The 12,895-nt window shown below is 43.6% G+C and overlaps 1 protein-coding gene across 4 annotated transcripts in view; it reads left to right on the plus strand.

Annotated features, from left to right (window-relative positions):
• Positions 1–12,895, plus strand: part of ARHGAP26 (Rho GTPase activating protein 26) — a 381,779-nt gene that overhangs the window by 83,879 nt on the left and 285,005 nt on the right. For all 4 annotated transcript variants that reach the window (XM_039836423.1, XM_039836425.1, XM_039836426.1 and 1 more), the window contains exons 2-3: positions 9,281–9,376; positions 10,964–11,025. In XM_039836423.1, coding sequence (XP_039692357.1) covers positions 9,281–9,376; positions 10,964–11,025 — 158 coding nt within the window. The remainder of the gene's footprint in view (positions 1–9,280; positions 9,377–10,963; positions 11,026–12,895) is intronic.

The following is a 12,895-nucleotide window of genomic DNA, read 5'->3' on the forward strand; positions in this document are numbered from 1 at the left end:
CTGCTACTACCTGCCCTGCCACCCGCCCCGTCTGCCTGGTATTGAGCATAATAGTAATTCTGTGTGGTTTGGCCAAGAGCAATGCTTACCTTTCTCAGCCTGTACTCACTCACCTTTCTCTAGCTCTGCCCTATATGGCCTCTTCTGGTCTTCACAGTCCTGTCTCATGGACTCTCCCTGCAGACCCTTTGGTCTGACTTCTGTGGTCTTCTCTTAATGTCCCCTGACTCCTTTTTTTTCTAAAACATGCCCATTTTGGGGGCAAAACACAAACACTACCTTCTCAGGAAGCTAGGCACTTTAGGCCTGTGAACCCTGTAAATCTCATTTATCTTGGCTGTCATGTTAGCATGTGCATTCTTTTATGTTTCATCTGAGGCTGGCTGCCTTCTCCAGGCAATTGACAGAAAGGATTTGATGATACTCTTTTTTCCCCAGTGCAAAGATACCACTTGAGTTTAATATGCTTCTCAAGAAGAAACTCCTATTGCTTTGAATTATAATAAGTTAAAAAACAGCGTTATTTAGTCCAGGGTTTTTGCCTTTCCTTTTATCTGCAAGGGGCGAAAGGAAATTTTAAATGTGTAGATATGTCAGAGTATTCTACGCATCTGAGGAAAACCCTTAAGGACTCAAATGTGGTTTTCGTAGTTCACTAGAAAAGGGTTATTTGAGTAGTTTGGTGAATCAGTGAGGCAAAAATTCTTATTTTTATGCTAATTAAGATTCTCCTTTGGTTGATTCTCTTTTCTCCAACCTACAAGTAAACTTCCACTTTGTCTATGCTTGTGGGAAGGAACAAAAATCAGCATCTAAGGACCACCCTATGCTCTGCTCTTCCATAACAGGTTTTTTCCCCGATTTTAAATTCTCACAACCCTATGAGGTAAGTATTATCCTCACAGTTACGTAAATGCTTGGAAAGTTTGAATAATTCGCCCAAAGTCTACAGTTAGTAATTAGCAGATCTGGGATTGGAACCCAAGTGTGCAGAGTTCATGCACTTCATACTTCTCTGAATTACTCTTGACTGGCTGTGTGTGTGTGTGTGTGTGTTACCTTTGTACTTAACTGGTCTGGAAATACCCTTTCTTTTTGCTCCTTCACTTGATTAGGCCTCTCATAATGAGTTTCTTTGTTTTAACTAAGCAAATCACCACGGTTTTCCTTTAGGGAGTTTCTCCTGCACTGACCTGCTATCTTACAAGGTCTTGGGGTATCTTTGGAATGTAGATGTTTTGAGTACAGTACCTCAATTCTCTGTGTCTCTCTTCTGCATTGTGTCACGGCTAAGTGATTTAAATTTGGGACAGGGTTCTTTAGGGCTTGGGTTTTTGTTGTAGATCTGATGCTGCCTAAATCACTTAACATAATGGCTATTGATTGGCAAATATTTATTATTAAACATCTATGCATTGTTACTAAGCTAGTCCTTATTTTCTATATCTATAAAAGATCAAGTGCTGTCACTTAAACTCCCAATGTTCTTATAATGAAAAGGTAATATAATACTTTGGAAATACAAATGTCTTCGTATATGTTATTTGTATATAATCATGTATAGATACAGTGATGATGCTACTGATCACTCATAATTGGACCTGAACTTGGAGTTTTTAGTAGGGAGCAGAGTTTCTTTGAATCCCTCATATATTCCTTATCTCCTGGCTGACCTGGTTCTGTGTACCAGTATCTAGGTTAAAAGGTGTCATCTGGTCACCCCACCCCACAGGTAGAAAGCCCTTGACTGTGTGGTTAAATCTGTCTGCTCCAGCCAGATTTAAAAGAATGTGAGAGACACGTTGGAGAGTTACTTCATCCCTCCAGCCCTTCAGTGAAGCAGGATGGGAAGTCAGGGTAGAAGTCCCCAAATTACATTCTGGGCTAGCTTCTTAGTGAAAGGCATAATCAGCGTTTAAGTTGATCTTGTCTCTCTTCTGTATAAAAGCCTGGTTCCCATTTCCTTAGGGATGAAGTCCAAATTCCTTTGCTTGGCATTCGAGTCCTACCATGATTTGATTCTAACCTCTCTTCCCAGTTTTTCTTCCTGTCCATCAAGCTTAACTTCCTGCTATTTCTGCAATTTCTGCATAGGTCCTCCGCTTTGGCATGTCTTTGCTTCCTGTTCTTTCTTCTAGAATACCTTCCCATGCCTGTCTCCCCTGCCTTGCACCTCCTCCCATTTATACATATCTAAGTAGTTCTGAACTTTTCAGACTTAGTTCAAATGCCATTCCTTCTCCTCTTCCTCCTTCTCTCCCCCCCAGGCCTCCTCCACTGATCCCAGCTGGAATAATATCCAGCTTGCACTTCTGTAGCTATTTTTTTCTACTCTCTAATTGCCTTAGCATGTTCTACCGTAATTTTTAAGTTCACATACACAGATTAGGCCCCTCGAAATTGTATTCTCCTCAAGGATATGCAATGTTTACATATAATCTTTTTATTTCTTTGAATACATTGATTACCAGATTCCTAAACAGGTGAGTAACTTAGGCAGCGTAATGTAGTAGTTAAGTGTTCAGAGTCAGAGGGACCAGGTTTCTTATACTACCACTTGTTAGTTATGTGACCATGACAGATTATTTCACCTCTCTAAGTCTGTTTACCCATCCACAAAAGGGGAATAATAATGTGTACTTAGGATGGTCATAAGGATGAAATGCTTTAAAATACTTAGTAGGCATATGTTACATAGTAAGTACCCAATAAATTAATGCATAATATATTTATGGTTCTTTTGATTTATATTAAAGTGAGTTTGAGTCTCCCATATTATTCTTAAAGGGTGCTTCTGTCTAAATAGAATTGGAAACCTCATATGGAAAAGGGTGATATACCTTCTATTTGATTTCATTTTTAAAATCAATTCTGAAAATTTCATTAGCCTTATTGCTCTGGTTGGAAAAACAAATTCTCCAGAGTCAGTGCTGGCTGTGGCCTCATTTAGGAAATATAGTTTTAGAGAAATGGCTTCAGGAAAAGGCCAGATGTATAATCAGAACGCACTTTATTATGTAACATGCCATGGTTGATATGGGCGGTGGGCGTATTGTCCTCTGGTCAGATGAGAGGTTTTCTAAGTCTGCTCCAGCCAGATTTAAAAGAATGTGAGAGACACGTTGGAGAGTTACTTCATCCCTCCAGCCCTTCCCCTCCATGTCTCAGGCTTGAATGGATAAAATAAACGCAGGTCAATCATCTGAATGTGTTAGGGCAATTCTACCTCCATGGAGGCCAGGCCCCATCCCTCTATTGCTGATTGAGCACCTACTGGACATTTCTCTTCTTGGGTGGGTGTCTTCATCCAGAGAACAGGTTCTGTCCCCAGCACTGCATTTGAGGCTGCCTATCCTGTCATTTCTCTTTAAGTCTTAGCATACCTTCTCCAATATAGTTAATCGCCACCTAGTGGTCACAGATAAGACCGTGTATCACAGAAACTAGATGAATGCTATTGGGGGAATTTTGTTCTATTGTAAGATTTGAACAGGGTCTGTTTCTTTTTGCTTGTATAATGTAGGGGTTCACGCTGTAGAATGACATTTAATAAAGGAACTTCACTTGCTTTTCTTACAGTAATCAGTGGACCTAGGTTTAAATTGCCACGTGCAGACTTAGGGAAATGGTGAATAGGGGGAATGCCTCACCCTAAGTGTAGTTTCTGATAGGATGTGTTCTCCGCTTGCCCAGATATAGGGGAAAAGAAAAGAAGGATCTCTGGGAACTCTTCTTTCATGTGTTTTAGCTTCAGGCCTGGGGACATGCTGGGGCTGAAAGGGGTCACGTGGCTGTGGCCGACAATTGGCATGTTTGTCACTCATTTCTCCTGATCCCTTGATGTAGAGAAGGTTTTGCTTTCTGCTCTTGATGGTGGCTCTTTCTGAAGCTCTGTGAGAATCTTCCTCAACAGACAGCATCGGGGCTGGGAGGGGGGCGGGGGAGGGCGGTGGTTTTATGTTAACAGTAAGCACATTCCTACATATACAACCTCCAACCAGTCTTCCATAAGTTGGAAAATTTCTCCTGACATACCTAATCTGATTTTTTTCACTTGTCAAGCATAGAATCGGGAATTTCATCTTTGATGAATGTAATGGACTAGTGGAGTGCCCAACTTCCTCTCTCCCTTTGTTCTTTCTGTGACACCTGCTCTCAGCCAGGCACTGTACTAGATTCTGAGGATCCAGTGGTGAGCATAAAGGGACATGATTCTCAGCCTTATGGGACTTACTAGTTGTGGAGATATTAATCGAAGAATTACCTGAAGAATATAAAATTGCCATGAAGAAGAGGTGCATAGGACTCAGGGAGTGAAAATGGGATAGGATTTGGCCTAGAGAAGTCAGTGAGGAATGAACTTTTGGGCTGAGGGCTGCCGGTAGGAGTACGGTATATTTCAGGAACTGGCAGAAACCAGAGCATCTGGAGCCCATAGAGGGGACTATGGGGGCCCAGACCATGAAGGGCCTCTCCGGCCTTGGGAGGGACTTTGGTCTTTGTTCTTAGAGCTCTGGGAACCCATCATAGGATTCACTGCTGGAGCTGACACGATTGGGTAGAGAGCTGACTGGAGGGACAAAAGGGGATGTGGGGAGACCAGAGAGGAGGCAGCTGCAGTTACCCAGGCAAGTCGGGTATTTGGTTTAGGGGTTACCGATAGTGTTGGGGAGGAGTGAGCAAAATCAAGATGCTTAGGTGGCAAAATGGACAGACTTGGGAAGGACTGCACTGTCAAGGATGACATGTGGGTGTCCGACTCTGACTTGTGTGGCAGGGTGAATGGTGGTACCCTTTACTGAACTGGGGACACTGAAAGAGGCCCTCAGTTGGCTCCAGTGGGAGAGGGTAGAAGAGGAGAATTTGGTTTTGTGCATGTAGTTTTTACCTGGGAATGGGGAAACACAGTAGTCCCTCAGGAGCTGGTGCCCACTTCTCCGCTCTCACTATGGGTCCCACGGCCTGGGGAACATCGGACACTGTACCCATTAGCCAGTCTGTATTGCCATGCTGGATCATATCAGTACAGTGGGTTCTGAGGGTCATCTTGCCCAGCCCTGTCCTCTGCACCCACGCATTTTGACATGAAACCACTCATGGATAGTTCTGGAATCACTCAAGGTGATGAGGCACGGAGAGTAAGTGTAATTGGCCTTCAGAGGAGGCAGAGATTAGCAAGACCTGGAGATTTAGGTATTTTTTTGCAATAAGTAGCCAATAAACCAATGCTGTTGCAAGTACTTACTTTGGCAGTTGGTCTTTATTAACTGTAATCAGTTTCTAAGTCTAGGGAGCTGTGACAGAGTAGCAATATACAAAATTGTAGTTATATACAAAATTGTAGTTATATACAATTTTGGTAACATTGGAGGTCAGAGAAAGGCAAACGATGTACTGGGAATGTAATAGTAAGGTTATCTTGAGTCTGTCATTATGTGGGTGTCCACATACGTGTGTTTCTGTGTGTATATGTATATTGTACAAAAAAAGGAAATGGCTTGACTTGTGGTTTTACTGGTAAAATTTGTGTAAATTAAAGTAGATTCTAACTTAAGAAAATTATGATAAACCTTCTGTTTTACTGAAAAAAGGATTATACTTGGCTTAAACTCTCTTAAACTCAATGCAGATAAGTATCTGCCGTGGCAGAGCAGGGCATCTCCAGGAAGAGATGGACACTTTCCTCTCGTCCCCTAGTGAGCAGACAGCTTTGGAAGCAGTCTCTCAAAGCCACACTTCTAGCTGCTTCCACATCCTTTCCCTACCTGGTCTCCTCACTCAGAGGCAGAGCCTACTTATTCTGTAAAGCAGATACTTGTCCTCCCCAGAGGGTGCCAGTTATGACTTCTTTCTGCTCTGGCCAGCATTCTGCCTTTCTAGCAACAGATGTTTCTGCAAAGTAAATATTATTGACCCTGCTTGGCTCTCAGCAGTGTCTTGCTCTGCCTAAACATGAAACAGTGGGGTTATGTGAGCAGGGTGCTATGAGGTTTGGTATGCTCCCAGCACCAATAACAGCTTCTCATTCCCCTCTCCTCTTACTGGAATGTGCATGTTAGATTCCTGTCTACATCAGAGTGAAGGCTCCAGAAATAAGTCTCTGTGCAGCTGCATATCCAAGGCGATCCTCTACCTAAGATGCCACCAATCCTTTTGGTTGAAATAAACAAGAAGCAGTGACTTGGGCATTCTTTTTTGATGTCCTCTTAATTGTCTCATATGACAGAGAGGGGTTTATCTTAATGGGATGAGGCAGCATGCATGCTCACATGTTATAAGGACATCAGTTTGGGGGACTTGATCAAGTCACAGATCCCTTCCTAAGAGGCTGTTCACTTTTATGTCTGTCCTTTAATTTCTCTGAGCTGTCATTACAGGTAGTCGTGATTACTCTTCCTGGGTCCTGTTACTGGAAGATTTGTATATTAGGGAAGAATAGCCCAGCATTGCCTAGAACTGAAGCTTACAGTACAGTGGTTAAATAGTATGTCTCACTATATCTCCTGACAGCCTGATAGGTTAGGTAGGGCCGATAGCTGTCAGATGAAATAATTAAGATTTTATGATTAATCCAGGGTTAGTTACATATCTGGTAAATGATGGAGTTGAAACTTGAACCCAGGAAACAGTGGAGGTTGGGGTGAGGGTCAGGGGCTGGGGAAGGGGCTGATAAGGATATAATCAGAACTCCATGCAGTGCAAGTGAAGGGAGACTCTCCAAAGCAGTTTGAGATGCTGTCTCAAAGACTGGGGAGTGGATCTTGAACAAGCAAAACAACGGGTGTCCACTGTACCTTTAATGAAAGATTTCTCTCTTAAGCGTGACTCATTCAAGCCCATGGTGAGTTCCTTTTCAGATTCCAATAACTGGGATTCTCACTCTACCCAGCTGTCCTCACTGGCCTACAGCCCAGTATTGACTCCATACCAGTTCTCATTACCTAATCTTCCATAAGGTGGACCAGCCTCTTTATCAGCTTTGTGGGGCCCACACTGCCTCTCAGGTTTGTGCTGTAGTGGGGTGTGCTGTGTGCCACTGGACAATGAAATCAGGTTACCTTCTGGTCATAAGTTAACAGGCCCTGCCCCTGGCTAAATAGGTCCTCCCTTGAAAAGGCCCAACAAAGGCCCCGTTGTGCAGCGTGAGCCACTCCTTGATCCTCATTGGCAGCCACCCCTGGCAGTACAGCTTTTCAGGTGCGTGTTAGGAGCTTTCCCAAGCCTAGCTTATGTTTCACTTTTTTTCCACTCGTTGAGGAGGTTGTCCAGCTTGAGTCTTTCTTGCTCTACTGGTGAGGCACAGGAGGATTTTTAGGTAGATAGAGAAGCAACCTGTTCTTGTTCTTTGTTCAGGCCTTTCTCTGTGAGTTGTGATCAAGGGAACATTCTGACTAAAATGAGAGGGAGTACAACCATGCCCACATTCCAAGCACTGCACTTCGGGCATCTTGGAGGGCATTGTCTTCTACTCTGAAAGATTATTCTTCCTTTTTTTTCATCCTGCCTGCCTGTGGCCTCTTCTGTCCTTCCTTTGCACAGAGTTCTAAGTTTCAGATGCATCTGTTTCTTTCTCGACTTGTCAGGCAGTGATCTGTGTTCTCAGGGATATCCTCAGCTTGTGTTAGCCAGTTTTAAGAGATGCCCGATTCCCCTGCCAGCATCTTTGGACTTTTTGCCACAGGCCATTCCATTAAAGAGACTGAACCAGGGAGAGGCTGGATACTATTGGCTCTTGGCTCCCATGTTCTCCTTCTCCACTACAGGTGCGTTCCTATTAGAGTGGAGGAGTGTAGAGCAGAGGCCTTTTTACTAGCGAACAGTTAGCTCAGGATGTGTCATCGGAGCCACTGTCTGATGGTCCTGGAGCAGGAGCCACTGGTATCCATGGTAGCTTGAGCCCCAGACCGAAGAATGGCCAGCCTAGCTCTTTCACCGGCAGCCATTGTTTGGAATGACCACTCGTATTGATGAGCTGAACCCTGGGGGTTGGATATGTGTACAGAACCCTCCTTTCACACGCATGTATTAAACAGCACAGTGAGCAGGATGCACTGCCAGGTATGTGGAGGAAAAACAAAGCCAAAAGATGGAAAAAACCATAACCTTACCTCAAGGGACAAATCTGGGAACTTAAAAAAGAGAAGTGCTAAGGATCATGGATGCTTTTATTCCAGTAGGTTATGTTGATCTGTGAAGCCAGAATTCCCCCATTCACTCCTCCTCCCAATATCTTATTAAAGCCAGGCTTTGTTGCCAGTTATGCCTCATATTTCCCTCCTCTGGGAATTCGAACATAATTCCATTTCCCCTCCAATGAGGGAAACATGGTTGAGGGTAATTTGAGTGATTAGCCTAATCTGCAGGAAGGCTGCACGTGGAATTAAGTTAAGCACATTTGTACCGAGCAGCCGTGTCTGTCAGGCCACTGAAAGGTACCTTGGTGGTTTTATACCCTTAACAGAAGCTGAAGGTTCATGGAAAGATCATTGACTTTTATTACTGTCTTAAATGAAAGCTTATTTTTTAAATTTGACAAGGGCCTCCGAGACCTTTCTTTATAGATACCATGTGTGGGGTGTGTTTTTACCCCAACCCAAAGCATTGCCAGGGCTTTGTTTCATGGCGGTGGTGGAACGTGGTGACCCAGGGAAATAGGCCAGGTGGAAATTTGTCAAGCTGACCGGCTCATCTGTTTGTGAAGGTAGCTGAGAGGGTTCTGGGAACTCAGGCCTCCCGTAACTTGAGTTAGAAGAGGAAGTCCAGGTACTCCTATGCCATGGGGATGGGGCAGGTCCCAGCCCTTTCTTCCAGCTCTCTACCTAACACCAGTTTGTGGGGCGAGTTGGACTTGGGGAAGGTATTGTTGAGTCTGTTGTGGGGGCAGCTTCACTGACTGTATGGAGGGTCAGTTACAGAGCTGACCCTCAGGGCTGTAGATGCTAATGTCATCTCTGATCCATCCTTCCCCTGACCTCATTAGGCAAGTGGATTCCCACCTGTGTCAAATGGCTAAGACCTCACTGTGTAGCTTGAGGAATTAGAGATAGGACCAGAATTGTTAAAGCAAGTGTAGCAAATATATTAACTTCTAAAGCAAACCAGTATTTCATGTTATAAATAAGAATTTACTATTTGAGTTTATATTCTTTTGTGCTTTGAAATGGACTCAGGGATAAATCTACTAGCTGCTTTAGTAGTAGAAGGACCAAGAAGTGCAGCAGATATAAAAGCCGGTTTATTTCAGTAATTCATTTTTTCTTTTTACTCTTTTTCTTGCTAGATTTATCTTCAGCGAAGAGAAAATTTGCAGATTCCTTAAATGAATTTAAATTTCAATGCATAGGAGATGCAGAAACAGATGATGAAATGTGTATAGGTAAGTCATAACTGTGCTGTTTATCACATTTTCAGTGTCGTCACTGAGTCTTTTTCCAGAGATAGGAAGGATCTGTCATAAATTAAGAAGGGTGTAGTAACAGTTGAGGAGGCAGAGTTAGGTGAGGGTCAGGCACCCAGCGCTATTCTAGGCTTCTCAGCATTCTAGGATTGTCTCTCACCCTCTTACCTGCAGGAGAAAGCTGAAGGTTTGCAGTGGGGCTCTCCTCTCCATTTTCCTTTAGTGTTCTGCTTCTGGCTGTTTTTGTGCCATTCGTGCTCCAGCCACAGTACTAAGAACCTAGAGTACAAGCAGAACACAGGTAGGTGAGGAAAGAATTAGATAAGAGATTGCAAATGCTCGCTTATGGACTGAGATCAGAATGCAGCCATGTTTTCTTTGGCACTCATTTTTTAAAATTAAATTACCATATAAATTGAATTTATATGAAGTTCCAGTTTTCCAGCTTCTTTGAAAATTGGAGAATATGATTATTCTGGCCTGGCAACAATTGGCTTGAGCTCAATAGCTGCTTACAGATGGGGAGAGGAGCTCAGTGTCTAACTCACAGTGGTCCCCACTGCTCTTTGTAATTTCCTTATCAAGAGGCTGGGGGCGGAGTTACCATTTATCACATCGCTGTGCTGCTTCACTCTTTACCATCGCCTGTTTGTCTTTTGTAGGCAGCGCTGAGCACAGAGGATTTGCAATGTCAAGACACCTTTCTTTGTCAGGGCCTACTCATTGCACTTTATTCTACTTACATTGGGCATCTTGGTTGACTCCATGAAGTGAGCAAGCAATTGAGAAAGTTATGTTGAAATAATTAAAGTTATATTGAAGGAGTCCCTGTTGCCATGCAGAGCACAAGGATCCAGGCATGAGCAAAGGCAGTTGGGAGAACAGTGACAGGCATCGAGAGCAGTGAAAACGTGTCATTTTTGTCATCCTGAATATACGGATGCTTTTCCCAACGTTACACAAATGTCCCAGATATCCTCAGGACTATTGCACTTAATGCCTATTGCCTTTGGGAATAATTCTAGCGAAGGAGACTTTTCCCGTCTGACTGCCATGCTGCAAGTTGTATTGCATTAATAAGCAGTGTGGGGACTCAGGAGAACCTAAGGAGAAGCCAGAGGTGTGGCTTCCAGTGCCAGCAGCACTGTTTGTTTAATTCTAGTGCCAAAGAAAGGTTGGGTTCTGACGCAACCCCACAACAAAGGTTGAGGAGGTCAAATCCTGGGCAGGAAATCCTTCAACTCTTAGGCGGAACTCTGCCCCTTCCAGCCCGGGGCCTGGGAGCCAGCCAGCATCTCATCAGTCCTGGGTATTCTCAGGAACAGGCCGGTCTTTTCCTTGAAGGAAATCCTTCCCTAGCTAGAGTGCCAGGTGGAATTAACATGCATTTCTGGGTCATCCTTAATGGTTAATAATTAAAAGATAAGGGGAGCCTTGGGAAGCAATTGACTTTAGGCTTCTGTGTGTGCCAAGGGATTTGAATCTATAACCTGAGAGCTGTATCTGGAAAGGCTCCCGAAGGCTCATTACTCAGCTTCTATCTCGTGGCCCCTTTCTCTTTTCCAGCAAAGTCTTTGCAGGAGTTTGCCACTGTTCTCAGGAATCTTGAAGATGAGCGGATACGGATGGTGAGTACAGCTGGGCTGCTCTTGATCCCAGACAGTGTGATCATGTTAAGAAAGCACGGGATTTGTTGTCAGAAGAACAGGCTCAGCCACTTGAGTGGTTTGGGCTCTTAAGCAAGCCTTCTCATCTTTGCAGAGTTTGAAGCCTTTTGTAAATGATAAAGGATATACTACTTGGATAACTTGAGAATGACTTCATTGTCCTTCTAAAGATTCACTGTAAGGTGTATACATAAGATATGTTACTTCTGGGTGGATCTTTAGGACTGTTTAACTCTTTGGGGCCTTAGAATCTCTACTGGCAGAATGGGAATGAAAATGCCCCACACTGCAACCCTCCCTCCCTCACCTTATTAAACTCATCCCAGAGCTTTTAGACGGCAGGGTCACTCCTTCATTTTTAATTCCAAAGCACCTAACATGGCACCTGCCACGCAGGAGGCACCCAGTAAATGGGTACTTAGTAGGCAGTGGTAGATCTAAGAAGTTCTTCAAAGAGAAGCAAATTCAGGATTCAAATGTTGATCTTTGGGTTCTTAAGAGATATCTTTTGAATTAGATTTTGTTCTGATGTGGTTCAGCATTAACAGATAAGCAATTCCACATCCACAAGTTCTTTTGCATCTTCCCCCATATCGCTAAGATACCAGGACTGAGGACTTATTTGAAGCCCCCTGCTAGCTACACATGATTTGCCCCAAGAAGGCCTTCTCTCTAAGTAGTGCTTTGTCCGTTCATGAACGTTTTTCGTCTCTTATTATTTACTAAGTTTTGAGACTAAGTTTCCTGTCTTAGCTGGGGCTGCCAAAATACCATAGACTGGGTAGCTTAAACAGCAAACACTGATTTCTGTCAGTTCTGGAGACTGAGTGTCCAGTATCAAGGGGCTTACTGAGGTGTTTCCTGGGGAAAGCCCTCTTCCTGGCTGGCGTATGGCACCGCCTTACCATTTCCTCACATGGCAGGGAAAGGGCGGGGAAGCTATCCTGTCCCTTCTTATAAGAACACTATCCCATCATGCATCTTCACCCTCATGACCTAATCATCTTCCAAAAGGCCCCATTCGCAAATACTATTACATGGGGGTATTACAATATAAACAGAGACATATTAAATTTTTAAGAGTATTTGAGTAAAAAATCCATTTGAATTGAGCAGTACCAACCTGGAAGTGGTTAGGGGTGCTCCACTGACAGGAGTTAGTTTTAGGGGAAAGACTTTTATACAGAGGATGTGGAAGCAAAGCAAGGAAATTATTTAATTGACTATCACTTAAGTGGTTGCCTTGTTTGAGAAAGGCTGGTTGTCATGTATGATTGGTTGTCCTTAGGTTTAGATTTCTTAAACTTGAGGCATTCACAGGCTTAGGTGTTGGTTTGCTCATGTAGGCTACTAATGCAGTAGAGCTACCTCTGTCTAATGGCCTCCTTGTTTAATTAACTTAACCATTTAAGGCTTCAACATATGAATTTGTGGGGCACACAGTTAAGTCCGTAGCATTTACCAAGACATTATTTAGCCACACATTTTCTATTTTAACACTCATGGTGACTCTGTGAGATGGTACCTGTATCATCCTCATTGTCCAGATGAAGATGCTGAGGTTTATAGAGGTTAGGTAACATGCCCAAGATAACACAATTAATAAGTGGAATGGCCTGGTTTCAATCCCGCCCACCCCCCCCCACCAAGTGTGTATTATACCAGAGAATGTGGGAATGTTTTTAAAACTCCAGACAGAAGCAGAAACCTCTCACCTTCCGCCCTTCAGAGAGAGAGAGAGAGAGAGAGAGAGAGAGAGAGAGAGAGAGAGACACTGTTTTCCATGATTGCTCATTGCTAGGTTTGTGAACCAGAATAGGGAAGGTGGTAG

The sequence above is a fragment of the Pteropus medius genome, unplaced genomic scaffold, assembly GCF_902729225.1.
Source record: "Pteropus medius unplaced genomic scaffold, Ma_sr-lr_union100, whole genome shotgun sequence".
In the NCBI taxonomy this organism is placed as follows: Eukaryota; Metazoa; Chordata; class Mammalia; order Chiroptera; family Pteropodidae; genus Pteropus; species Pteropus medius.